The 26098-nt window shown below is 37.2% G+C and overlaps 1 protein-coding gene across 2 annotated transcripts; it reads left to right on the top strand.

The window, feature by feature from the left end:
* Positions 1–6168: 6168 nt before the first annotated feature.
* akna (AT-hook transcription factor) lies at positions 6169–23579 on the top strand. 2 transcript variants are annotated; one of them, XM_079847820.1, is made up of 23 exons: positions 6169–6512; positions 6738–6906; positions 7423–8293; positions 8558–8861; positions 10795–10869; positions 12377–12533; positions 14171–14289; positions 14454–14513; positions 14604–14722; positions 15320–15485; positions 15588–15757; positions 15894–16061; positions 17292–17538; positions 17662–17765; positions 18103–18395; positions 18899–19037; positions 20197–20367; positions 20470–20597; positions 20789–20917; positions 21011–21106; positions 21204–21293; positions 21411–21558; positions 22070–23579. In XM_079847820.1, the coding sequence occupies exons 1-23, from the start codon at positions 6327–6329 to the stop codon at positions 22323–22325; spliced, it is 4365 nt and encodes a 1454-aa protein (XP_079703946.1). In that variant the 5' UTR covers positions 6169–6326; the 3' UTR covers positions 22326–23579. The 2 variants fall into 2 exon arrangements, with proteins under 2 accessions (XP_079703946.1, XP_079703945.1); XM_079847819.1 differs by having other exon boundaries at positions 18884–19037.
* Positions 23580–26098: the final 2519 nt, after the last annotated feature.

The following is a 26098-nucleotide window of genomic DNA, read 5'->3' as shown; positions in this document are numbered from 1 at the left end:
CACATGATTATCTGGACTGGTTAGTTATCTGCAAACAGGAGGCATCCTGTGGTTTCTCATTCATTAGGTGTCAAAGCACAGAGAAAAACCATTAGAGGTGTACAATGCAGAAAGCCTCATTAACCATATAGCGTATGGCTGAATGAATAAAACATATGAGGAAATAATTGATTGCAGGCTTCATTTTGCATATAGGTCTCTATTTGTTTGTGTTTAAAATAAATTGAAATGACTGTAAAAAGTAAAATATCAGAATGAGATTGTTAAGAATGTATCAATAAATAAACACTATTATTTCCATATGGATAAAAACCTTCATGTTTGTTTACTGATAATAATAATACTAGTACTTTGATGTATATCTACCATCTATGTTTACCATATTATTTCACAATGTGGTATTTACTGGTGCTCCAAGATTACTGTAATCATGAATACTGAGAATATTTCCGGGTGATTCCACCGTATGGGTGACATTTGCTTGATGTGACTCTTCAAAATTAAATATGTCTTGGAGACAGAAATGTCACCCATTCGGTTGAATGGCGCTTCCACTAAAGACAGCCACAGATCTACATACATAGTTTAAAAAGCCGTTATATGGCTCCATCATGTGGCTGATAATGGTATCACAACAACCGTTTTACAGTGCGTTGACTTATAAATGAGTTATGACAATAAAAATAAGCTTGTTAAATGATGACATCCCAAAGAGAGAGACTATCTCGTAGTTTCAGCAGCATTAAGTTGTTTAACGGCTCTGGGTAAAGTTAAAGAGAAGGATGCTGTTATGTGGACTATATGAATCGTCTGGGACTTTTCAACCCCGCCCTCTTCCCTGTTGAGCCAATCAAAACGTCCAAACCAGCGTTCTGTTGATTTTGACAACGAAGCCCCGCCCTCAAATCAACGCTTCGCTCTTCTTAACTGTATAATTAATTAATCCTGCGTCTTTGTTGTAGCTTGCTGGGGTTTCTCTGAAAGTAAATATAAAGTTTTCCACTCCAGAATACAAAAAACATACACTTTTCGCTTTGTACTTGAACTCTTAGGTATGAAGTGAAATAAAACTAGTCGCGTGGAGTGAGTAATAGAGATTTTGGCTCGCGCGAACAACACAACACGCGAGACCCGCTCGAGCTGAAGAGCTGAACCAAAAACAAAAGTAAAAGGGGACCTGGAAGCTTGGATACATTTGTCAAGAAGCAGGTGAGAAGTCCATGTTTACCCCGTCGCTTAGTGATGGAGGGACGGGCTGGTGGTGCTAGTTTGTGTGCTGCTCTCATGGAAACAGTCTGAAGTTTATGTATTCACATGAAGAGGGCTGTTTTTAGATGTCCAAGGTAAGGAATCCTACAATACTACAGTCAGTGGAGCTTTGCTTGTTAATTAAAGTACACAATAACAGATTTCAGAACAGTGCTTGTATTTAGAGAATTCGCAACTTTCCATATAGCTTTTGCTCTTGATCAACAGGTTAAACCACCTTCTGCTCGTTAGTCAAGTTGTAAAAATGTAATATATATAGCTATAGCTATATCTATATCTATCTATCTATCTATCTATCTATCTATCTATCTATCTATCTATCTATCTATCTATCTATCTATATATATATATATATATATATATATATATATATATATATATATATACATACACTGCAAAAAAATATATATACTATTTCATAGAAGCTGGATATGTTTATTCATTTTGCCTACTAGAGTGACAGAATTATGCAATATAAATTGGATATGCTAACATTTTGTCGTAACTAATATGCAAAATAAAGCTGGATAATTAAGTAAAAACTAGTTATGAAACAGTAAATGGTAGTTAACATGACATGACATGAAGTAGTGACAATAGTGTGACATGATATACCTTATATAAAACTATTATAAACAACATTTATGATTATTGTTTAATTAATTTATTAGCATTCAATGTAGCCTTATATTATTTGTTATAATACAATGAATTCAACATTTATTATGTGATGTGATATATGCTGATATGATTATTATTATTTAAGTATTAACATTTATGTAGCCTAATATTATATTTATATTTAATTTATTATATAATATTTATATTCAAAAAGCACAAAATGTGTAATGTGTAAAAAATGTAATATAAAACTTTCTAGGCTGTGGTCAGGTGTTTCTGTGCTAAAAATGTCTTCTAACACAACCTTTTTCAAATAATGGTCAAATAATCTCAATCCTTCCAAGTCAACCCGAAAGAGATGCTCATGGTTTGAAAGTGACACATCAATTTCATTGCACTGACATTACAGTCAATCTTGTGGCCTGTTTGATCACAACACAAATATTCTTCCTCAGACACTGTGGATCTTCTTGGCCCATAAGGAGCTTTACGGCTCACTGTTTGTTTTATTAATCCTGTTCAGCGCTGTGTGTGTGTGTGGCCACTGTTATGCCTATTAAGTGCAGTAACAGTGCATGATCTATATATAGGATACGTGTTGCTTTTGGCTGAGCTCACTACAGGCTCGCTGAATGGATGGCAGAGATCTAGACAAGCGGTTAATTAACGTATGCTGCAGAATGCACTGCACTCAGGAGATTAGCAGACTCCCTCGGCGAGTACGTTTGTGTGCATGCTGGCAGAGGATGCTGCTGACAGACTGCTACGGTTTGTGAGTCTTTATGGAATAGTTGCTTTATACAAACAGAAGTTTCACCCACACAAATAGGTTCGCTACACACAGGACATGATGACATGTCATCCGTACTTGTAGTTTATGAAGAAACTGCATGAATGTGTCTTGTTAGGGTCACTGTCATTTTTCAGATTATGATTAGTCTGTGTTTTAGACCTAATGCCCTTGTTTTGATTTTTAAAATGACAAATGTTCGCAACTATGCTCTGAATGTGGCAGCGTCACAATTTAAAGGATTGTAAACCAAATTTAGTCTAGAAAAATTAAACTCTGCTTTTCCTTTAAAAGCAGCTTTTCTTATAGATCAGTAGGAATGGTCTTTCCCAGCTATTCATCTTTGCCATGAAGCAGTGTTCTGAATGCTGATTGGCTGTTCTTAGAATGATGCCTGTGGCCGGCAGCGCATGGCAGAGATTGTTGTTGTGTGGTCACCATGGCAACCAAGGGCCCTGTGAAGGTTGAGGGTTGTTTTTGAGATTGAAGAACACCTCACACCATTCACATCCCAGATTGTTGTTTGCTTATTGTTTTACCAAAGCAATAATATGCATCAAGAAAACGAAAGTGAAGCTTACATTTTGATATTGCAAAATGGCCTTCAGGTCAAACACAAATGTTTTCTTTTTTTCGGATTTTACTACTTCGGCACTGATTTTCTGCCAATCATGAAATATTTCTTATTAGTATCATGTTGAAAAAGGTGTTGCTGCATGAACATGATGGTTTTGTAGTTCTAGACTAAATGTGAGCATGCATTTGATCATATCACTTGCACAAAAACAGTATTTAGTATTCAGTATGAACAGTGAATTGCAAACTTAGAATATTATGCAAACCTGTAATAATTAAATATGTTTAAAGGGGTGGTATAATGTCCTTTTCACAAGATGTAAAATAAGTCTTTGATGACCCCAGAGAGTGTATGTGAAGTTTTAGCTCAAAATACCCCACAGATATTTTTATTTAGCATGTTGAAGTCGTCACTTTTTGAGGGTAAGCAAAAACACAATTTTTGTGCCTGTCCCTTTAAATGCAAATGAGCTGCTGCTCCCAGCACAGAGGGCGGAGCTTCAAGAGCTCATGTCCTTTTACCTCACCCAGACATGCACTGAAAATTTCAAAAACTTTTCGCCTTTTATGTTCAATCCGAAGTCAGAAAGATGTCACTAACCCGGGAGGAATGTTGTGTAGTCCCTACCAGCCGTTTGTTGTAGTCCTTAAAAAACGATTTCTTGAACAGAAAATATCTCCCTTTGCTTTGAACATTGAGCGTCGTAATTTGCAGATGTTGTTTATGCTCAAACAGCAATATTACACACTAACTAAAGTTAGAAAAGTGAAATCATATTCAACCTCCACACAAATATGCTTTATGTATTTAATACCACTTTATTACCCAGTGTCTTTGCTGCTGATATTCGATGATCCAATTCAACCATACTAAAGCAATAATGACTTTACATATACCCTATATTTGTGTTTATGTATTTATTTATTTATTGTTGAAGTAAGAGTGTTGAACTTTCTTTTCCTGCGTCCTATTCTTCTGCAATGCAGAATGGCAGCACAGCTCACAGGTTTGTTTGAGCTGCGCCCTCTACTGTACAGGTGTGAATTTACATTTCCTTCAGCCTGAGGCGTATTCATTTCACTTTTGGTCTTAACATTTGCCAAATTTAGGACTTTTTTTTATTTTTATTTATAAACAATAAACCAACCCCGGCCCAGATGAGAAAAGGCAAAGCAAAAGTAACATAACATTACTTTCCATAAAAAGTAACTAAGTAATGTAATAAACTCAAGTAATAAGTTATAAACTTAAGTAATAAGTTATAAATAACTAAGCACTTAAAAAATGAAGTAACTTTTATTGTTCTGCCTTGATGTCAAAATGTATGTACTGTACACATATTAAATAAGCTGATAGGGCAGTTATAAAGGCATTTACATGCAACCTCAGATGGAATACTATTTTGGGATTTTTTTAGATAAGTATTTTATATATATATATATATATATATATATATATATATATATATATATATATATATATATATATATATATATATATGTATGTTCGGTTGCTCTGTGTCAGGGCTTATATGGCAGGTGAAGAGCTACATTATTTATTCAGATGTTTTGTGGTTCCACTTGAGAGCAGCTGTTTACAGACTTTGCGTAGCCTTTCATCATGCTCAATTAGCACTGAGCTACAGTACATGAATGGCAGAATTAATTAGACTATTGTAAGGAGTTACACAAATGCTTAAGGGTATGTTCGCTTAGAACTGTTCTCTTTAGTCACCTCTTTCTCCTCCAGCTTGAATGGATTTCAGTTATTTAGCTTTGTTAATTAAATTAGTTTCAGTGTTTTTTCTTAAAGGGATAGTTCACCCAAAAATTTTAATTGTCATTATTTACTCACACGCAAGTTGTTCTAAACCTGTATGAGTTTCTGCCACATACAAAAAAAGATATTTTCTGGATCCTATTGTAGTGGAGCGGCTAAGTGCTTATGTTTGGCAGAATCGTTCAGTTTATGATACAAGCGTGAAAATTGGCATGAGCAGTCTCCATGGGTCACTTGACAAGAAAATTGTCCGAGCCACTTGAAATTTCAAGATGGCGGCCATTTTTCAAGATGGCCGACACCTTAGTGGAGCAGTTAAGTGATATAGTGGTTTATTTGGTGATACAAGCAGGAAAATTGGCATGAGCAGTCTCTGTGGGTCACTTGACAATAAGCCACCTACAGCTACTTGAAATTTCAAGATGGCGGCCATTTTTCAAGATGGCCACCACCTTAGTGGAGCAATTAGGCTTAAGAAATCATTTAGTTGGTGATACAAGCATGAAAATTGCCATGAGCCTAATTGCTATGATTGATTGTATCACCAAATAAACCACTATATCACTTAACTGCTCCACTAAGGTGTCGGCCATCTTGAAAAATGGCCGCCATCTTGAAATTTCAAGTAGCTGTGGGTGGCTTATTGTCTAGTGACCATCAGAGACTGCCCATGCCAATTTTCATGCTTGTATCACCAAATAAACCACTATATCACTTAACTGCTCCACTAAGGTGTCGCCCATCTTGAAAAATGAAAAATCTTGAAATTTCAAGTGGCTCGGACAATTTTCTTGTCAAGTGACCCATGGAGACTGCTCATGCCAATTTTCACGCTTGTATCATAAACTGAACGATTATATCACTTAGCCGCTCCACTGTTGTCAATCTCCAAGTCAATGGAGACCAGCAACTGTTTGGTTACCAACATTCTTCAAAATATCTTCTTTTGTATTCTACGGAACAAAGAAATTCATACAGCTTTAGAACAACTTAAGAGTGAGTAAATTATGACCATTTTCATTTTCGGGCGAGCAATTCCTTTAACACTGTTTTATGTCTCAGAAAATCATGAAAAGTAACTCATCAATCATTCAATTGAAATAAAAAAAAAATTGTTTTGTGTGTTTTTCAGTTTGTTTAATCACCTTGATGACCTATAAGTGGACATTACACCTGTCCATAAAAAACATTCGTAATTGGTCAACCATGAGAGAAGACCTCAGTGTCAGTGTGGAGGAGGTGCGGGTGGTACAGGAGCTCAAGGTGGAATAAAAGAGAGAGAGCAAGGTAATGGAGCGGAGCAGTGGTCGTACCACTGCAGGAGTTCTGGTGTGGACACCAGCCCCAGCATATCCCTCTCCCTCGAGCCCAGAGGGGTCGGACTTTAGCTGGGATGAAGAACTGGATGAGGACTTCCAAAGCCAGATGGATGAGAACGGCATCATCGGTCTGGCAGAGAGTCAAGGGCAGCAGGAGGTGAGGACATCAGAGATGTTTGACTGATATCTGCCCATTTATTGGTCATTTAGAGCAGGCCCACCAGGACTCTTCATCAGAAGTGTCTCATTACTCTTAAAAACGCTTGTCAGCGGACAAATGCATTTAATTAGAAACATTTCTTATCCATTTTATGCCTTATTTCTTGAATAATGGTACTTTTTTTAAACTCTTTAATAAGCATATCATGATTCTCTGAATCAGGGAGGAGAGGAGGAGTTTGCGGAGGACCTGTTGTGGGACGTGAAGACCCCCGAGCCGGAGTATGGGCCTCCACCTGCACTAGAGGCGATAAGCTATCACCTGAGTGAGCTGCTGGACTCTGAGCCGCTCTCTCAGGCCACTGGAGACGACTGCCGCTCTGTATTCCTGCGTAAGGACTCAGTTCATTTAAACATCCGCAGCTGAGTTTAATAGCATAAAACTATAGTAATTGTGTAGTGAAATGATTTTTATTTTGTGAAGAGGGATAATTAGTTCAGGTACACTTATCTATTCATCAAATAATCCTGAAAAAAAATTTTTATCACAGTTTTCACAGAAATATTAAGCAGTAACTGTTTCCAACAGTGACAATAAGAAATGTTTCTTGAGAACCAAATCAGCATATTAGAATGATTTCTGAAGGATCATGTAACACTGATGCCAACGCTGCATTTTCAGCAGTCATTACTCCAGTATTCACAATTTCACAGGAAAAAAATACATTTTCAATTTAAATTGTAATAATATTTCACAATAATGTTTTTATTGTATTGTCTTGGTGAGCATAAGAGACTTCTTTCAAAAACATATTAAAAAATCTTGCAGACTCCAAACTTTTTATTAGTAATGTAAGTATAATAAAAAAGGGTCATATGGTCTTCATTCACATTCTGTCTTTTTTTAGAGGAAGAACACAGAGCAGAGGAAGACCAGAGTGATTTTTTGGAAGATTGGACTGATGATGATGAGGATGGTACAGGAAGCCCAACAATCCAAAGGAACAAATTTAACACTTTCCCAGAGAGAGAGACAGCGTTAGACATGACGGATGAGGACACATGTGAAGATACTCAGAGATTCATGGACCAAACATTTCTTGTCGCAGAAGAGATGGTATCTATGTTTGGAATGGTGAAGAGCCTTGATTTCAGTCACGAAATGACTGAGATCCCCCAAAACATTCCAATTTCAGGAGTCCCAGAGCGATCTGAGCAAAGTGATTGTGAGGAACTCAAGGAAACCGATGAGCAATTTCTCCAAGTCTCACATCGTTCCTTTAGAAACGCTTCTGATCCCATCAGTTTTCCCCATTTGTCCTCAGAGGAAATGATGAATAACTGTGATATTGAAGCGGAGACATTTCCAGAGCTAGACATAAGGGCAGAGTCATCTCTTAGCACTTACCAGAGTCCCGCTCCTAAAACATACCACACTGTTAGATCAAAGGGGGAGGAGATTAAACACAAGATCACACCTCAAGCTTCACCAAGAAGCCCTGTGATGAAAATCAGACATGGAAAAATGCAAGATAGTACGAATGGAGAAAAATTAGAAAGAAGGCACAGTCCTAACCACAACCTGCAGCCTCCAACGGCCTTTCCCAGAAAAACAAACCCTGCTTCCTGTGACGATCAGGTTTCCATTCCAGCACAGTGCATTTCTAAAGCAAGCGTCTCCCCCTCAGAGCACACGCCACCTCCTACACCTCACCGATCTTCAGCAATGAAGAACCACAGAACCTCTAAAACCTCTCACACTGATCCAGATGACATCAGGTCAGGAGAAAAATGGACGAACACAAATTCATATGAAAACATTTAATTTGACCCATGATTTGTTGGCCCATAAATAAAATAAATGTATATAATATAAGTTTCTCTGCAAATAATATAAAACAAATATGAAAATAAAATAGTCAATAAAAATAAATGTGCATTTATTTATTTAAAATAAACTTTAAAAAAGGAATTTGTTGTATTGTTGTAAAGTATAATTTTTTTCTAGAATTGTATCAATTATTGCTGTGTATGTATTCTTAGGAAAGGACAGCTGAGTCACCCCTTACCTGATTTCTCCAAAGTGAAGCCGAGGGTTCGTTTCCCGAAAAACAGTGGATACAAACCTCCTAAAAGCAGCAGACCCCCTCATGATAGAACTTCACACCCAGATCTTCCTGTAGTGTTCAAATCCCCTGCTGAGATTGTGAGAGAGGTCCTGTTGAGCAGCTCTGAAGGGTCTCCAGGAAGTCCCTCCACCAGTGGGACCCTCAAGCGCCTGCACAGTACAGTACCAGAGGAGTTCCGCTGCCCCCAGCAGGCCAGCACACTGGTGCAGCAGCTGCAGGTACGTAAAGAGGAGTGAGCACACTGTTCACAATGAAATTCTAGTATACTCTTTACTGCACACTGCATAGTATACAGTACTGTTCAAAAGTTTGGGATTAGTTAGATTTTTTTATAGGGGTCATCATGACAAGAGAAATCAAATTTGCCTTTTGACATATAAGAGGTCTTTGTACCATTAAAACATATTAAAACAAGTTTCCAGAAAAAATAATACTCTAATAATAAGTAAAGTACAGATACTCAAAAAGTTTACTTAAGCACAGGACTCAAGTAAATGTACTTCATTACTGTCAACCTCTTATCATCTCACCATAGGCGCCGCCCACTGGCATTCAGTTTCTTAACAGATGACATTTGCTTGCTTGCACTGGATGTGAGCGTCGCGTCAAAAGCAAATAGAACCCATTATAATCATTGACGCTGTCTACACTGGATACACTATACAGATGCTCGTTCAGTTTCTGACATACTCCATGCTCTTGAGTCTGTCGACAACAGGACAAATTGAAGAGTGAAAGAATGTTCACTATGACGCGTCCAGTTTAAACAGCTTGCTTGCGTCTCTGGACCGAATTTAGAAGGATACCAGTGTCAGGAACAAGTGGATGTTTTATTTTAATGGCATCCCGGATTTTAATTTTTTTTTATTTTAATGGCATCCCGGGCATCTCTTGAGTCTGTCGACAACAGGACAAATTGAAGAGTGAAAGAATGTTCACTATGAGTTTAAACAGCTTGCTTGCGTCTCTGGACCGAATTTAGAAGGATACCAGTGTCAGGAACAAGTGGATGTTTTATTTTAATGGCATCCCGGATCACGTCGGAGGATTATATGTTTGTTTAGAGCATTTCATTTTGTAAGCGAGGCACAGAGTAATGGAGAGTTTGCAAAGAAACGTTTGTTGAAAGATTAAGCAGCCAGCTGCATTGAATCTGACAGCAGCTGCATCACAACCCATAAGTAAATGATTTCATAATGCTTTGTCTGTAAATTATGGATTTATGTTTTCAAAACACTTATTCGCGTACAATAGCGAGTGGGCATTGTTACTGTTTCCTATGCAGTGACGCTGGCAAATCATGTTTTTCCTCATGCATTTGTTTTTGTAGTGCAAAAAACTTTAGCATTATAAGTGAACCTCAAGGAACATATTACCATAATAAAAAAAATCCATGTCATGGCCCATTTAAATGATTTTAAAGTCTCTTATGCTCACCAAGGCTGCATTTATTTGTTTAAAAATACAGTAAAATGTAATATTGTGAAATATTATTAAAATTTTTGTTTTATTTATATATATACAGTATATATATATATATATATATATATATATATATATATATATATATATAATATATATATGTATATTTATATATGTATATATATATATATAAAATATATTATATCATTTTTTTTTACTAAATCAACTAAATAACTTACTAAACCTTAGCTTTTGAACGGTAGTGTATTCTGTGTATTTATATGAAACTGAATACCACAATAAACTTTTTAAGCTATAATATGCTTATGCTACTTTGCTGTCATATGGTCTCACTATATTTATGTTTGATCATCTTGGAAATACATTTCTTGCATTTTTTTTATGTAAAAGTATCTTAACTGTTAGTAGTCTGATATGTTAAAATCCTGGTTGATATTCATATAGTTTATTGTTCACATTAAATAGGGAAGTATAAGTAAATTGCATTGTGGGAAACATTTTCCCTTGCAGTTTACATTACATCTGCACTTTGTTTTGACAAAAGTAGTAGGTTATTGCTGTAGTATACATACTGCATACTATTTTTCACAAAAATTTGGTAGCATAGCATTCTGAACACTTGAAATTATGCTGATTTATTTTCATTTAGGCTAAATTGAAAGATGAAGCATTAAGTCTCTTATTTTTTCACCTCGCTTATTCTTACAGGAGGACTATAACAGGCTGCTTACCAAGTATGCAGAAGCTGAAAATACTATCGATCGACTTCGCCTTAAAGCAAAGGTTGGCTTCACAGACTGTATTTATGGTTATGTGCTTTTTTCCCTTCATTTGAAGGCTGACGTGAATTCAGTGCCATGCTCTCCCTCATATCAGCAGGGCTGTCTCCTTTCTCCGTCTGCTCTGATGTTGACGAGAGCTATTTTTAGACTCCTCAGGCTGAGTCAACACAATATATATTCAGAATCTCTTTTGTGATGGCCATAATCACAGCCCTCTGTTTAGCAGCACTGCCATACAGAAGCACAGGCTCATTTTCAAACTGAGGGCTCTCTCTGATTGTGATGTTTTTCCTCAAATAAAAAGGCCTGCCAAGAAGGTTTACCTCAGAGGACAAACACTTTCAGAGAAAAGCAAACTAGCAAACAAACAAACTAAGACAATAAGCAGTGTACATACAAAAGCATTATTTGCACAAATTGTTCAATTATCTGCATACTTGATATTATACAGGTAAATGTATGCAACTGAAAATACTATTAACTTCTATTAATACTATTATTGTTTTACACAATAAATGCACAAATTGTTGCACAAATACTGTAATTACATGTCTTAGTAGTTTATTATTTCCTTTAAAAGCAATTGAGTACAACACATTATCTAAAATATTTAAATCAATTTACAATCTAAATGGCATTATCATTATTATCGTTCTCATGAAATGAGCTCTGTTTTATGTCTAATAAGATAATAGATTGCATCAGTGTTGAAAAAGGTTAATAAACACAGAACACTGTCACCTAAACAAGTGAGGTGTTACATAAGAAGTCAGTGTTACATGTCACAAACTCATTTCAGCAGTACCGTAACCTTTTACAGAGCAATGTTGGTTATTATTTAGGCCAATAATTGTAGGCCATTTCTCTGTGCAGTTTTGCATCTTCTGCTGCATTTGCTCTAATGCTCATTAAGTTCTTCCCTCACATGACCTGGCCATCTGCTTCTGCTTTAACAGAAACAACAGCTTGAGAAAGACAGGTTTCATTCACTTCAGTGATAACCCTTATTGACTTAGTTGTGGTTTCTTAGATGTAGAATTAGGGGTGGGTGATAAATAATAAAACTCTGGAAATGGCATCATTAAGAAATGGCCTTTCCAAATTCAGACAGAAAAGGAGTTTATTTAAAAGAAAGTATATATATACTGTGTATCTGCAGTAAATTTGAGGGGTCTGTCATGTGTGCTGGCAAGTCAGGGCTGTATTTATCTGATGGTCTCAGCATGAACACAGTTTCTCCACATGTAACTTTTTTTCTCTTAAAAGTACAGTATACCAAGTAAATATGGATTTAGAGAGATTTTATAGTACAGCACATAGGGGACATGAATGCGTTTACACAGGACTCATTATAAAGCATTATGTATAGAAATGGGCTCACAGTGTTGGATTATTGTCAAAGTAGATTTTCACTCATGTATTTGCTGATTTCAATCTCATTTTTGTTTAAAGTAGCTCTTTACTTGTCAACTCATGATTGTTTTTTTTTATGTGCTGTTTGTTTTCAGGTTGGTCTCTGTTCTGAAACCCCAAAGCCCAGTACAGCTATCCTGTCAGGTGTTATTCAGGAAGGGTCAAAGGTCATAACCCTCAGTTTTCCTCAAGCACAGAGGGCAGAGTTCAGCGCAGGATCTGCTAACCTGACCCAGCAGAAGAATGGCTCTGGTACACCACACTGACAATACCACTTTGAAACAGTGTGCTTGTATAGTGTACATAAATTACACACTAACCACAATCAAACAGAAGTAACATTTTCTGTAATAGTTAAGAAAACAGCAGAAGTTTTATTTTTGGGTTATTCTTTTTTTCTAGTGATGCACAAAAATTATTTTTTGAAATTAAAGCTATTATTTGGCCAAAAACCAAAACCAAAAATAACGTTTATTTAAAGCTGCAGTCTATAGTTTTTCCTCTTTGTCGCCATCTCTGTTCGAAATCTGCAATTGCCGTTATTTGCGGAATTATCAACTTTACGTGGGTTGTGCCTCGGCGCGAATGAATCCAATGTTTTGAGGAGAATGTGCAGCTGTCAGTCGCCGCGCCGGTGTGGATACTGTCATTCGGAATCACAGATTCTACTTTTTGGAAGTATGATGACCAACATAAGAATTTCCACTGGAAAATGTAATCTGAACAAGTAAGTAACATCCACTTTTGTTCTGACCAACTAAGGGGAAAAAGCATTGCAGTAAATTGCGCTGATTAAATCTAATGATCGCTTATCATATCACATCAAACCGTGCAAATTATACTTTGTTCTCAAATTTTTTATGTTAACATCAGCATTGCCTGACTACATTTAATACCCTTCCGATATTTATCCTTGTTTTCGCATGGGCCCGGTTGCAGTCCCTTTTTTTTCTGTAGCCACTCTGAAGTCTTTTTTTTTTTTTTTTTTTTTTTGTGATTTTCCTTTTGTTGTGACAGGACAGTAGAGAGATGACAGGAAATGAGATGGGAGAGAGACGGGGGATGGGATCGGGAAAGGTCCACGAGCCGGGACTTGAACTCGGGCCGCCCGAGCGCAAAGGCGCTACATGTCGGCGCACTGACCACGAGGCCATTGGCGCCGACGCCACTCTGAAGTCTTTTACGGGTGAATCTCCAGTTGTCACTGGTGATTGTCGTTTAAACCTTTCTGGATCCGCCATCAAATTGCTAAGTTTAATTATATCAAGTGCTGTGAGAAAAGGCTATAAATCTCCACCTCCAACATCCTTACGCGCAATATAGCCTACTAGCCGAGACTCCTTCTTTATGTGTGCAGATGTGACGTAATGACGCAAAGACATGCTTGAATTTCCCGCGGAAATCCACCAGTACCACTGGAATTAAAAACATTATTACAAGCTTACCGTTTTGAATCGAGCTAAGGCAAGCAGATAGTTTTGAACACTGGCTGGTTATGTACTTGCTCAAAAATTTAATTTGGATCATTTTTAACCCAAAAAAGTTACGGACTGCAGCTTTAGTAATAGATTAATTCATGAAATTTATTAAAAAAAATTGACTCAAGAACTTATTTACAGTCTTTTACAAATTATGGCAGTTTTCATTTAAACTTTTTAATGATATAGTTTGTTTTTTTTTCAATTATATGTTTCTATTCTAATTCAATGTTGAAATATAAACATTTAAATGGTGACTGTAATAACAAACATACATTAAATAAGACATCACTAACAGGTTACGTAAAATTATAATGAATATGAGTGCATATATTTAGCAAAATGCTCTTCTCTAGAGCTATGGGTATGTGGACTCTTCTGAATTGGTAAATTGTTTTGTTCGCATTGCAGAAAACTCCAGAAAAACAGTACGTCGCCCTTCTTCTGTGAGCTCCATCAGCTCTGGACCTGTCACAGCAGACCATCTAACAGAGACTCTGACCAAACAGACTCATAGATTTCAGCTACAGGTAACTAACTTTAAAATAATCTATTCGGATCTTTTAAATGTGTCTGTAACAATGACCATCATTATTATGCCAAAAAAGATTCAGATCAGCCGGAAGCTTGTTATTTTAACAGCAGTGCACTGAATCTTAAATCAATTTTTTTTCCCTTTTTTTTGCTTGTTCAGGTTGATGCTTTTGATGCACTTCTAAAGAATGGGAAACTCAAGCCCTGTGAACAGATAAAAGTATGATGATGCTTGTTTAAAAAAAACAAAAAAAAAACCTGAATTTTTAAAGACATGAAGTCAGATTGACTGAGTCTGAATCATCTACAGGGTCTCTCCACACTGGCACAGGGGCAAGAGTCTCTTGAGAGGGCTTACCTAGATGCACGAGCCCAGTATCAGATGCTGCAGCAGCGACAAGGCGGGCATGTCACCTTTGACCCAGACAGGTAGCATATGTTTTAAATATATGTATATATACACTACCATTAGATTTGTATAGACATTTTTTTAAAGAATTTAATACTTTTATTCAGCAAGGATGCATGAATTTGATCAAAAGTGACAGTAAAGTAATTTATAACATTACAAAATATTACTAATTAAAATAATTGAACTTTCTATTCATCATAGAATATCATCTAAAATATTAATCAGAACATTTTTTTAAATATCAGCATATCAGATCGTGTTAAAACTGGAGTAATGGCTGCTGAAAATTCAGCTTTGTCATCACAGGAATAAATGACTTTTGAAAGTATATAAAGCTAAATTTTAGTACAATAATATTTCACAAATATTACTATTTTTAATTGATTTTTGATCAAATTAATGCAGCCTTGGTGAGCATACGAGACTTCTTTCAAAACATTAAAAAACGTACCTATTTTTTTATTGAATTTTTAATTTATTTGTTCACAGATAAACGTCATTGTTGTTTGATGCCGATGCAAACATTGACAAAGCTGTGCTTCCTGTTTACTTCCTGTGACACTGGTTTCTAGTATGTACAGAATATGCATACTGTGTGTTTGTGTGTGACACAGGGACCTAGAAGGTCAGATCTTCAGGTCAGGGATGCGATTGGATGAGATGAAGGAGTGGCTGGAGCAAGCAGAACAGAACCAACCCATTTCTGAGTCTACTTTAACCCCGCTCCCTCCTTCAGATGTGCTCTCTGTGTCCTTGCTGGAGACTGAACCTCTACCCGAGGTGCCTCAAACTTAACCTCGACACCTCACTAACCTCTGACCTCATGAGCTCACAGATATAAAGGACAGAAAATTACTGATTTTCTCCTCCATTCTTTCTCAGAGCACACTGTCAGCTGTCCATCCTGAGGCTTATGTTGGTGTGGAGGTCAGTTCAGTTAGCGGAGAGAGTGATGCAGACAGAGAGGAAGAAGAGAGCCTCCCATTTGTTCTTCATCCACTCTATGACAAACACAAGCATGTGGAGAAAGACTTCAGTAACCTCATGGGCTGGTGAGTGACCTTTGAACCTCACACACACACGCACACACACACACACATATATATATATATATATATATATATATATATATATATATATACACAGTTTTAAATGTCAGACTCTATCTCTTATTGTCTTCTCACCCAGCTATCAGAGTTTTAAAGAGCTCCCTGGGATGCTGGACCAAGCTGTGACTTTAAAGAGCCGTGACTTGCTGGATTTTGGACACTGTGTTCCCTCTGGGAAAAAAAGCGTAATGGCCAGACAACGACACAGGACTATTAATGAGAGTGAGATGACTAAATCTGCTCAGCAGTGAGTCCTGAGCCTATTTCACATAATATTTCAGTACATCAGCTTCACAGATGCACTGCAATGTTTTTCTTACTCAGTATTGTTGTTTTCCAGTACAATATCTGTACATTCTTAAATCAAGGTACATTCATTTGAAAGGCAAAATGGCAAATTTTGGCTGCTGGTGGATTTTAAAATGGGAATTTTTTTGTTTAGGTGATTGCTGTAGTAGCCTATATCCAACTTCGGTGTGGCGGGGTCTTCCTTCATTTTTAATCTTGGTAAATTTGTTGGCGATCAAATATTTAATATCTTTACTCTCCATAATTAAGGTAGTTGCTAGATTATCAGTGGGAGCAGTTCAAACTTATATCACGTAATTTATGTCTCTGGGAAAAGCAGCAGTGGTTCCAACTTAAGTAATATTTTATGCTGTTACAATGGTGAAATTACAAACAAGAAATTCACATTCTGAGACATGAAATTACATGAATAACTGGGAATTTGATTAAAATTAGATTGTCCTTCTCGCTCTTTCCACCCCAAAATTTTTATGAGCCGCCTCTGCAGAAAACCACACTTTATATCTTATTAAAATTCAGTGACTTTATGCTTTAAACAAGAAAAATATCTTCTAGTGGTGTAAGAAAAATTCACTTCCCTTTGAATTACGTTTATTACCTCACTAGCAGATATTTTCTCATTTTAAGTATAAACTCACTTAATTTTGATAATGTTTTCAAAAAACATGACAATTTTGCTTCTCAAGAAAATGTATCTTGATTTAAGAATGTTTTGATATTTGTACTGAAATCGGGACAAATTTTATAAGAATTTTTTTTTTTGCAGTGTTTAGAAGATCTATGGGATCAGCAACTTTAGACAGTAAAGAATGTTATATTATTATATTTCATTATCCAGACATCACTGTTTGGGCCATGTTAACCGATTTGAGAAAACTGACATGTGTACCATGTATTAGAACTATTGTATCTGACCAATTAGAGAACATCTTGGCTGATAAGCCCCATCCATTTTAGAAACCCTGAGATTCTATCAGTTTATTCTAATTCAATGATATAAATAAAGGTAATTGACACAGATACTTAGAAGAATGATCCAAACATCAGCTGTTATGTTATCAGATTTTGAAAGATAATTAAGGGTAGCAGCAGTTCAATCCACACTGCACTATTATCAACACCTGGCTGTTTGCTCTCTCATTCACCTCTCCATTCTCTCATTCTTTAGACAGCCAGCAGCAGATTGTGTCCCTCGCTCCAGCACATCTGTTAGGTCACAGGTGTGTGACTCTATGGAAACTCGCCCAGAGGCTCTTTGCCACTCCTTGGTGTTGCCAGGGCAACAGGGCAGTGAGAAGAAAATGTCAGGAAACAGGAAAACTCAAAGCAGTAGCCTAACCAGCCTGGCAGAGAGTATAGAGCCCAAAACTATGGGCTTGAAAGCGAAGGCCAAGACTGTCAGACCGCCCCTTCTGGTCAGCGACTGTACTTTATTTGTGATGAACAACACTATATATTATAGTTAAAGGATTCATTCTTTCTTTATGTGCATGAATAATTATTTTAATAAAGTTCTTGCATTTATTTTTACACTGCAGGATGGGGTCATGTCTCCAGAGACAGACAGTGGCTTTATGGGATCTGAGAGCAGTCAGCTCACTCCTGCAGTACACAGTCCTCTACAACAGAGGGCAGTGGTGAGGTATGAAGCGCCTTCACTGTGTAGACCCGACTATGTCTAGAGCACTTCGACTTTGATTCTGTGACCCTTAATTAGACAAGAAACCAGTGATCTATAATGCTTTGTGCTCAGTAAAACAAGCATCACTTTAACTTGCTCATACTTCGGGTTAGGGACTCATCCTGCACTATTTGTGCTACAGACATGAGGAGAGGTGTGCTTTTACTTTTTAAGTGACAAGACTTAATTTCCAACTGATTGGTCATAAAATGGGCAAAAAGTCTGGCAACACCCCTCAAATTTTATTTAAATACTAGTGATTTTATACGCTTTTATATTTTTCTGATATCGTCTCCAGTTCCACGCGGTCTGGCTCGCACATGAAGAACACAGAAAGACCAGAGTCATCTGCTCCTTCTCGGCAGCCTTTTGCCGTCTCCACCTCTCGCTCACAACCCTCTCCGAATACCCCAGGAGAACACCTCAGCATGTCTGGAGGATGCACAGGTCCAGTTAGGAAGAGAGGAGAGGAGGAAAGGTGTTCTTCTTCCAGCCTTTCTCCAACAATCTCCCCCCTTCATTGGCCTAATAGCACCATCCCGCCCTGGCCAAGCAGTCTGACCAGCCAATCAGATCATGGGAGTGATCATGGTGGGTGTCAGCGTTAGAAATGGTTTGACTTTCATACAAAAAGCAAGTCAAAATATTTTTTCTCACTTCTAAGAGTCCATTTGTATTGTATATGGTATAATATGGTTGTCTTATGTTTCTCTCTATGAAATCATAATAAATAGTTACACTAAATGCATTAAGTGAATACTTTTACAGTGTTTATGAAGATAGATTAAGGTTAATGTCAATTTCCACATATACTAATACATTTTGAACATTGTATGTTTCATGTAAATTAACAATAGAATATAATTTAACATTAACCTGGTATAATAAATGTTGTAATATATGCTATAATATATATACACATACACACATATATATATATGATTTTTACAGCATTACCATGAAAACATTTGTTGTCTTGAATAAGGCTGATATTTGAACACGTCATTAATACTGATCCTGCATTTCTCTTTTCATCCTTTTTCTCTCTCTGCATCCTGCTTTTATGCATAATTTTTCAGTCCATTTCTTATCAGAGGAGGAAAAAGCACAGGATAGCCAATACCCACCAGCCAATCTGCAGCTCAGCTCTCACAGAAGCCCCTCCTTCCATGTGCCTTATCACCACGAAGATCACCTCGAAGACCAAAGTTCCGTTCAGCTAACAAATCACCAGTGAGTTTCCTGACATGGCCACTTCAGCACAAACAAGCAGAGATTTATGGCTGCTCTTTTGAGCCAGGGCTCTTACTGTAAGGGTGTTCTGGGAAAAAATCCAGTGGTGTTAAGTGGTCTGGTCTCTATAAAATCATTTTTCACTTTATGGCAGCCAGAGTTCCATCTGGATAATTAGATTTAATTTTCATTCTTTCCTTTCTTTGATTCAGCTGGAGTTTGTCTCTCAAATAGACTAGCTGAAGATAGTGCTGGTATGTATTGTGCTCCACATCAAGAGACCAGCATTAATCACCTTTAGCTATTAATAAAACCCCTTGTGTGTTTTTGATGGTTGAAATATTCACCTACCCACATCCACACACCCACCACTTCTGGCAGTGCCTGTAACGCTTCTCACTGCAATGGCTATTTCTAAACCCTGTGTTGATCTGAACTCTAACAGACTCAAAATATCTTTAGAGCCAACATGAACAGTTTCATCGAAACACCTTAAGACTATTTGTGACGTTTAACAGTCCGTATAAAATCTGGTCCACTAAAACTTATAATGACTTCTTGACATCATCTGACCCAACATGACTTGGGACTTTTGAAGAGGACACTTGGCCTGCTACTATAACTTCAAATTGTTCATGAAGGGAAATATTTGACATGCTCTGTCATCTTTTACACTTTTAATGTACACCACCGTTCAAAAGTTAATTTTGATAACTTTTAACAAGGCTGCATTTATTTGATCCAAAGTAGTGTAAAAACAGTAATATCGTGAAATATTATCTCAATTCAAATGAACTCTTTTCTATTGTAATATATTTTAAAATGTAATTTATTTCTGTGATCCAAAGTTGAATTTTTAGCGTCCATTACTCCAGTCCTCAGTGTCACATGATCTTTCAAGAAATCATTCTAATATGCTGATTTGCTGCTCAAGAAACATTTCTTCTTATAATCAATGTTGAAAACAGTTGTGCTGCTTAATATTTTTGTGGAAACCATATTACTTTTTTTAAATTTTTTGATGGACAGAAGGTCAAAGTAGCATTAATTTGACACATTGAAATTGGAACTCCAGATAGTGACTGATTTTAATTGAATTTCATGTTTTGTTCCCTCTTTAAACTACAAAAACTGCCTTTATGCATTGTGTATGTTTCAGAGAGGCTCTTGAATCTCTACAGCAAGAAGTGAACCGACTAAAGGAGAGACTAGAGGGAAATCTGAGACTCTTCAAACCTGCTAGTCCTGTTAGAGCGCCCCCTTCTGCCACAGAAAACACCAGAAATCACGCACACCCACAGACGACAACACCGCAGTGGTTTCATTTAAGGTAATTAGACTATCAAAATATTATATATGTTGCCTTGAACTTGTAGTTAATAATCGGATGTGTTACAACTTCAAAAAGATTTGACCATATCTTTCTTATTAGGTCAGAGAGGAGGAGAAGGCAGACAGAGAGAGAGAGGAATGGAGAAAAAGAGAAAGGATACTCACCAAGACCCATCCTGAGGCAGAGATCTGCATCTTTACCTCGACATCGACCTGAAACTGACCTGAGTATGTTTAGCTACTTGCAAATCTTTCCAAATCAGTGTCGGATAAATATGGCACGTCTTTGTTGTAAGATAGCAATGCAAAGAGATTTTCTCAACGGCCCTAAATAATGAAACACTTGGATGCCAAGTTTGAATCAGTTAAGCTCTGATAGAGAGATTATATTAATTTTTCCATCATTAACCCTGCTGCAGCAACTGATTCTGAGCAAATCCAGTCTGAGCCAAGACCATCAACATTAAGACATGTCCCAATGTCCCCTATGACATCAAGAGGAAGAAGACAAACCAGAGGATTTGAACGTCACAAAGAGGACAGTACCTGTAAGAATAGATCTTTGTTATAATTTAACATAGATGACCAGGTTTTGATATGGTAGTCAAGAACAATTTGTGGTCATTTTAATTGAACATCAGCAGGCAGATCCGATAATAGCGATGAAATGGAACCGAGCCGAGGACCGGAACCTACATGTCTACACTGCATATCAGATCGCACTGGTGCCTCGACACGTAAGCATCCTCCCTCTATCATGATAATGGGATCTGAAACTTACTGAGACTAACATTTCATGAACTATCCTCCTGTCCTTTACACTATTAATTAAAGGCCCAATGAGGAGCAGGAGCTCTCCACGTCTCACACAACCTTCCTGTAGCCAATGCCCATTGTGTGGTGCATTAAGAGCCTCTCAAACAGGTTTGCACCTCATTATCTATAAACTAATGAAAATGTGAAATATTTTGCTGATATATTCACCTAATGTGACTTGTATATCACCAAGAATCATGTTGACTCTCATGTGTGGTTATTTAGCCAATCAGGTGCCAGTTTCCACCCCCAGAAGGAGTGAGCCAATGAGATCTTTACAGAGGGACAGAGGAGGCATGAATATGGCTCCTCGCCCCACATTGCAGGAAGGTGTTCCAGTTATCCCATATGTGCCCGTCTATCCTTCAGCTCTGTGAGTACTTTTCCCTCTGCTGCTGCCTGGACAATGAATCAGACTCTAGAAAAATGTATGAGAACACTCTCAACTATCTCAACTTCCTGTCAATGGATGAGTTTTGCAAGCCTGATTAAAACTTGTCTGAGATCACTGTGGAAACCTTTTAATTGAGTTTACTCAAGTTGTTGTGTTGTTTATATCATTTGTAGTGAAAAAATAGTGCCCTCTGAGTTTTGGACTTTACTTTGTTGTTGTTTTTTAGTACTGTCTTCTATTGTAATATATTTTCAAATGGAATTTATTTATGCGATGGCAAAGCTGAATTTTCAGCTGCCATTTTTTTCAGGATTCTTTGATGTAATGACTATTTAATCTTGCTGAATAAAAGTAATCATTTCTTTTAAAAAAAAGATCTTTTGAACAGTGTAATAATATATAATATATTTATATGACATTTATATTATACAATTAATATAAAATATAAAATTGATTGAACCCCCTAACGCTCTGTGTCATTTTCTTGCAGTTACTTCTCCAGCCCTGTGAAGACACAGGCCTACTCACAACCCTTTAACATCACAGCAAGTCCCAGCAGAGATGGGGTCAGAGGTCATCGCAGACGCTCTTTCTCTCTGGACCATCAGCAGCTCTCGCTGGACGGCTCTCTGACCCGCGCCCTCACAGCGGCTAGAAACATGAAAGAGGTCTCGCATCGCATGGCTCACTCTCTGTCCTCAGGGCTGCACTGCAGTAGCTTCCTCACCACATCCTGCACCTACTGACACCAGCATTTGTTCATACAGCTGACGCTTTTATCCAAAGTGACTTCAAATGAGGAATAATACATTTCTGCTGCTCAGCTGTTTCGCATAAAGAAAGTGATGTTTGTTCGTTTTTATTAGTTTACATAATACAGCTTTTTCTTGTAGCAGTGTGACTGACGACAACGCTGCAGCAGAAAATGCTGGAAAATGTGAAATGTCTCAGGTGACTTTTAGAGATTGAGAGCTTCATTATGGTAGCTTAAACAATACAGATTTGAGTGACCTCAAAAAAAAAGATTTGGAAATTTAATCCACACTTGAAGATGTATGTATGTCATTGAATTAGAAAGCATAAAATACAAGAAATATTGCTTCTTTGAACTAAAAAGTTTCTTTTTTTTAGTTTTTTGAAGTGAAAACTTTGTTAGGTTTTAAATGGAAAAAACTATACTATAAATATACTGTTATAAATGAAGATAAAGCCGTGGATACATTGTGTTTTCCAAACATTAGTAGAACTTTAGGACATCCACTATTTTACAGAATTAGTTTTACAGATACCAGTTGGATTATTAAGTGTTTTAAATGTCCAAAGGCTTTTTGGGTCCACTGTACTAGACCTTTTTACTGGCAAGTCCAGATAATGTCATTGTTAAGCTTTTCAAATATCCACAGTGTGGTAGATTTATATTTGTTTTAACAAATAAGAAAAGTTACTTTCACAGTATGAATGTGAAACGGATTTGTTTTTCATATCTGTTAGTGACAGGCTTTTAAATCTTTATCTTTTCTAATAGGGGGGGATAGGTACAGTGCTGTTCTTGAAGTTGTTGGGTCATTGTGTTAGTATTTAATTTACAGTACTTTTGTGCTGCATTTGTTTACCTGGAATTTCCAAATTTCAAACTGGATAACCGTTTTTAACTTGTCAGAAACAGCAGTTTAATTCGGTGTATATAATCCGGCATACCTTGAGTCCCACAAGTGTTTGTAGCAGCATTGATGAGTGTGAAAAGACCAACATGCATTTCACTTCGTGGAACCAATAATGGAATAGGTGTGTGCGTAAGTTTTTCTGTTTTATTGGGTTGTGAGATACTGATTGTTACTAAATATTTTATATATAGTTTTCTTGGGAAGCTGTATTTTTAGTGCTGCTTGTTTTTATTGACTCTGGTAGCGTTTGTTTAATGTTTCTTGTATGTGTTTTTATATTTATAGAGCTGTACTTTTGTACTTTATTTACTATAAATGATTCTATATTTGACCCTTGTCATGCTACTGTTGTTCCTTACAGCTAGGTAACGAACTGGACCTTTCTCTTGATGTGCTGCAGGTGTTTGTATGGAGAGAAATCTGAGTTGAAAGTCAGCTAGTGTATCATGCATTCAGAATCCAGTGATCAAGGTTGGTGGCTAATCAAATGGTCCATGCCACAACATTTTGTTCAATGTAACAGGGTTCCCACAGTCATGGAAAACCTGGAAATCACAGGTAGCCATTACCAGACCTGTAATTAATAAAATAAAATGAGTATTTTTTATTAATAATAAAATATATATATATAATATATACTTTTTATATACAGGGGTTAGAGAATGAAACTGAAACACCGGGTTTTAGACCACAATAATTTATTAGTATGGTGTAGGGCCTCCTTTTGCTGCCAATACAACATCAATTTGTCTTGGGAATGACAGATACAAGTCCTTCACAGTGGCCAGAGGGATTTTGAGCCATTCCTCTTCCAGAACAGTGGCCAGTTCACTGTGATGTTGGTTAAGGAAAATGTTTTCTGACTTGCTCCTCCAAAATACCCCAAAGTGGCTCGAAAATGTTTATATTTGGTGGCTGTGCAGGCCATGGGAGATGTTCAACTTTACTTTCATGTTCATCAAACCACTCTGTCTGGCTGTGTGTTGGTGCATGATCATGCTGATACACGGCACCCCCTTCATGGTCCAATGTTTGAACCATTCGGTGCACATGATCCTCCAGAATGATTCGGTAGTCTTTGGCAGTGAGGCGACCATCAAGCACAGTAGGGAATGCCATGATATTGCAGTCCAAACCATCACTGATCCATCCCTGTGCTTCACTCTGGGCAGCAACAGTCCAGGTGTGAAGCTTCTTTCAGTCAGAGAACAATATCTTTCACGTTGTCCACAGCCCAAGATTTGCGCTGTTAGCACCGCTGAAACTGTCATCTGGCATTGGCACGAGTGACCAAAGGTTTGGCTATAGCAGCCCGACCTTGAATATTGACTCTGTGGAGCTCAAAATCAGTTTTGGTGGAAACAGTTGAGTCAAGGTGCGCATTTAATTATGCAGTGAGTTGGGCAGCTGTGGTTTTATGTTTTTTGGTACCCAGACATCCCTTTCAGACAGCTTCCTCTTGCATCGACAGTCACTCCTGTTGGATGTGGTTCGTCCTACGTGTTGGTATGCTGACATTACCCTGGATACCATAGCTCTCGATACACCACAAAGACTTGCTGTCCTGGTCACAGATGAGCCAGCAAGACATGTACCAATAATTTGTCCTCTTTTGAACTCTGATATGTCTCCCATTAAGTTGTGTGGATTGCAATATTTTATGTACAGCTGTGCTATTGCTCTGCTAATTCACACTCTGCTCTTACTGATGGAATGTAAAATCAGCAAAGATTGGCAACCAGGCCGCACATAAGGCATAAAACCTCTGACACTATATTAGCCAGTGTTTCAGTTTTCATTGTCCAGCCCCTGTACGTTTTATATCAGCTAGAAATCTGCACAGTTATGAAAAAGTGATGAAAGTGGTCTATGGTTAAAATGTTTTGGGAACCCTGTTATAAATCAATCATTTCCATATAAATCAACGTAATTTTTTTCATATAAGAAAATCTGAGATTATCGTAGTCTAGAGGTGTGATCGGAAGTCTCGTAAGGAGTGTCACAAAAATGTACTGATTCCATATTTGCAATAGAATCCAATTTATTAGACAGCCTTACTACATCGGTACACATGAAGTATACTTTAGTTTGTGCTTCAACACTCGCAAACATATAATCCCAGTAAGATCAACAGGTTTAAGACAGACTACGTTCTTATTTATTGATAGTCTCTGAAAAATAAATTTAATAGAAATCAATCTAGTCGACACAGCTATACAACAGCAAACACAAAATAGGGTAATAATTAAAAAAATAATAAATAAATAAATAAAAAGAGAACCATAGAAGCGTTTGCATCACAGAAAACGCGTAGTGCAATACAACCTTCTGCCAAAACAGAGTATAGAGGTAACGGAAACCAAAACGTTAAAAAGGGGGATTGCTTTTTGTTGCAAAGCCGTTCACCAGTGGAAGATAAAACATTGCATCAGAAAGAAACTACAAGACAGTCAAACAAAAGCTAGATATAACCTATTTTATTCCCAGTTTAACACTACAGCTACAGCTAATACGTCACAAACACAGTGGCTTCACATTGGCAAAAGAAAGTTTTACTACTTCACAGTCAGAAATTTTCACCAGTCAACAGTGAGACGGAAAAACAGTAACATATGGCATATACAACAACACGTTACTCAGTGCATGTCCCGGTTAAACATTGTTTACTAACCAATGATGAGACTTAATTGGACGAGATACAATACTGAAATACAACTGGCCCTTTTTTTGAATTCCTTAAACATCTGCAAGCAACGGCCTTCTTCACACTAAATCATGAGGTCTCTGTAGAAGGAGACGTGAAAAGAAAAGGATATGGAGAGTAAATGCTCCCGGAATCTCGACTGAAGGAGGGA

Source organism: Squalius cephalus, assembly GCF_949319135.1.
Source record: "Squalius cephalus genome assembly, chromosome: 17".
Lineage (NCBI taxonomy): Eukaryota > Metazoa > Chordata > Actinopteri > Cypriniformes > Leuciscidae > Squalius > Squalius cephalus.
This window is presented reverse-complemented; position numbering and strand designations above follow the sequence as displayed.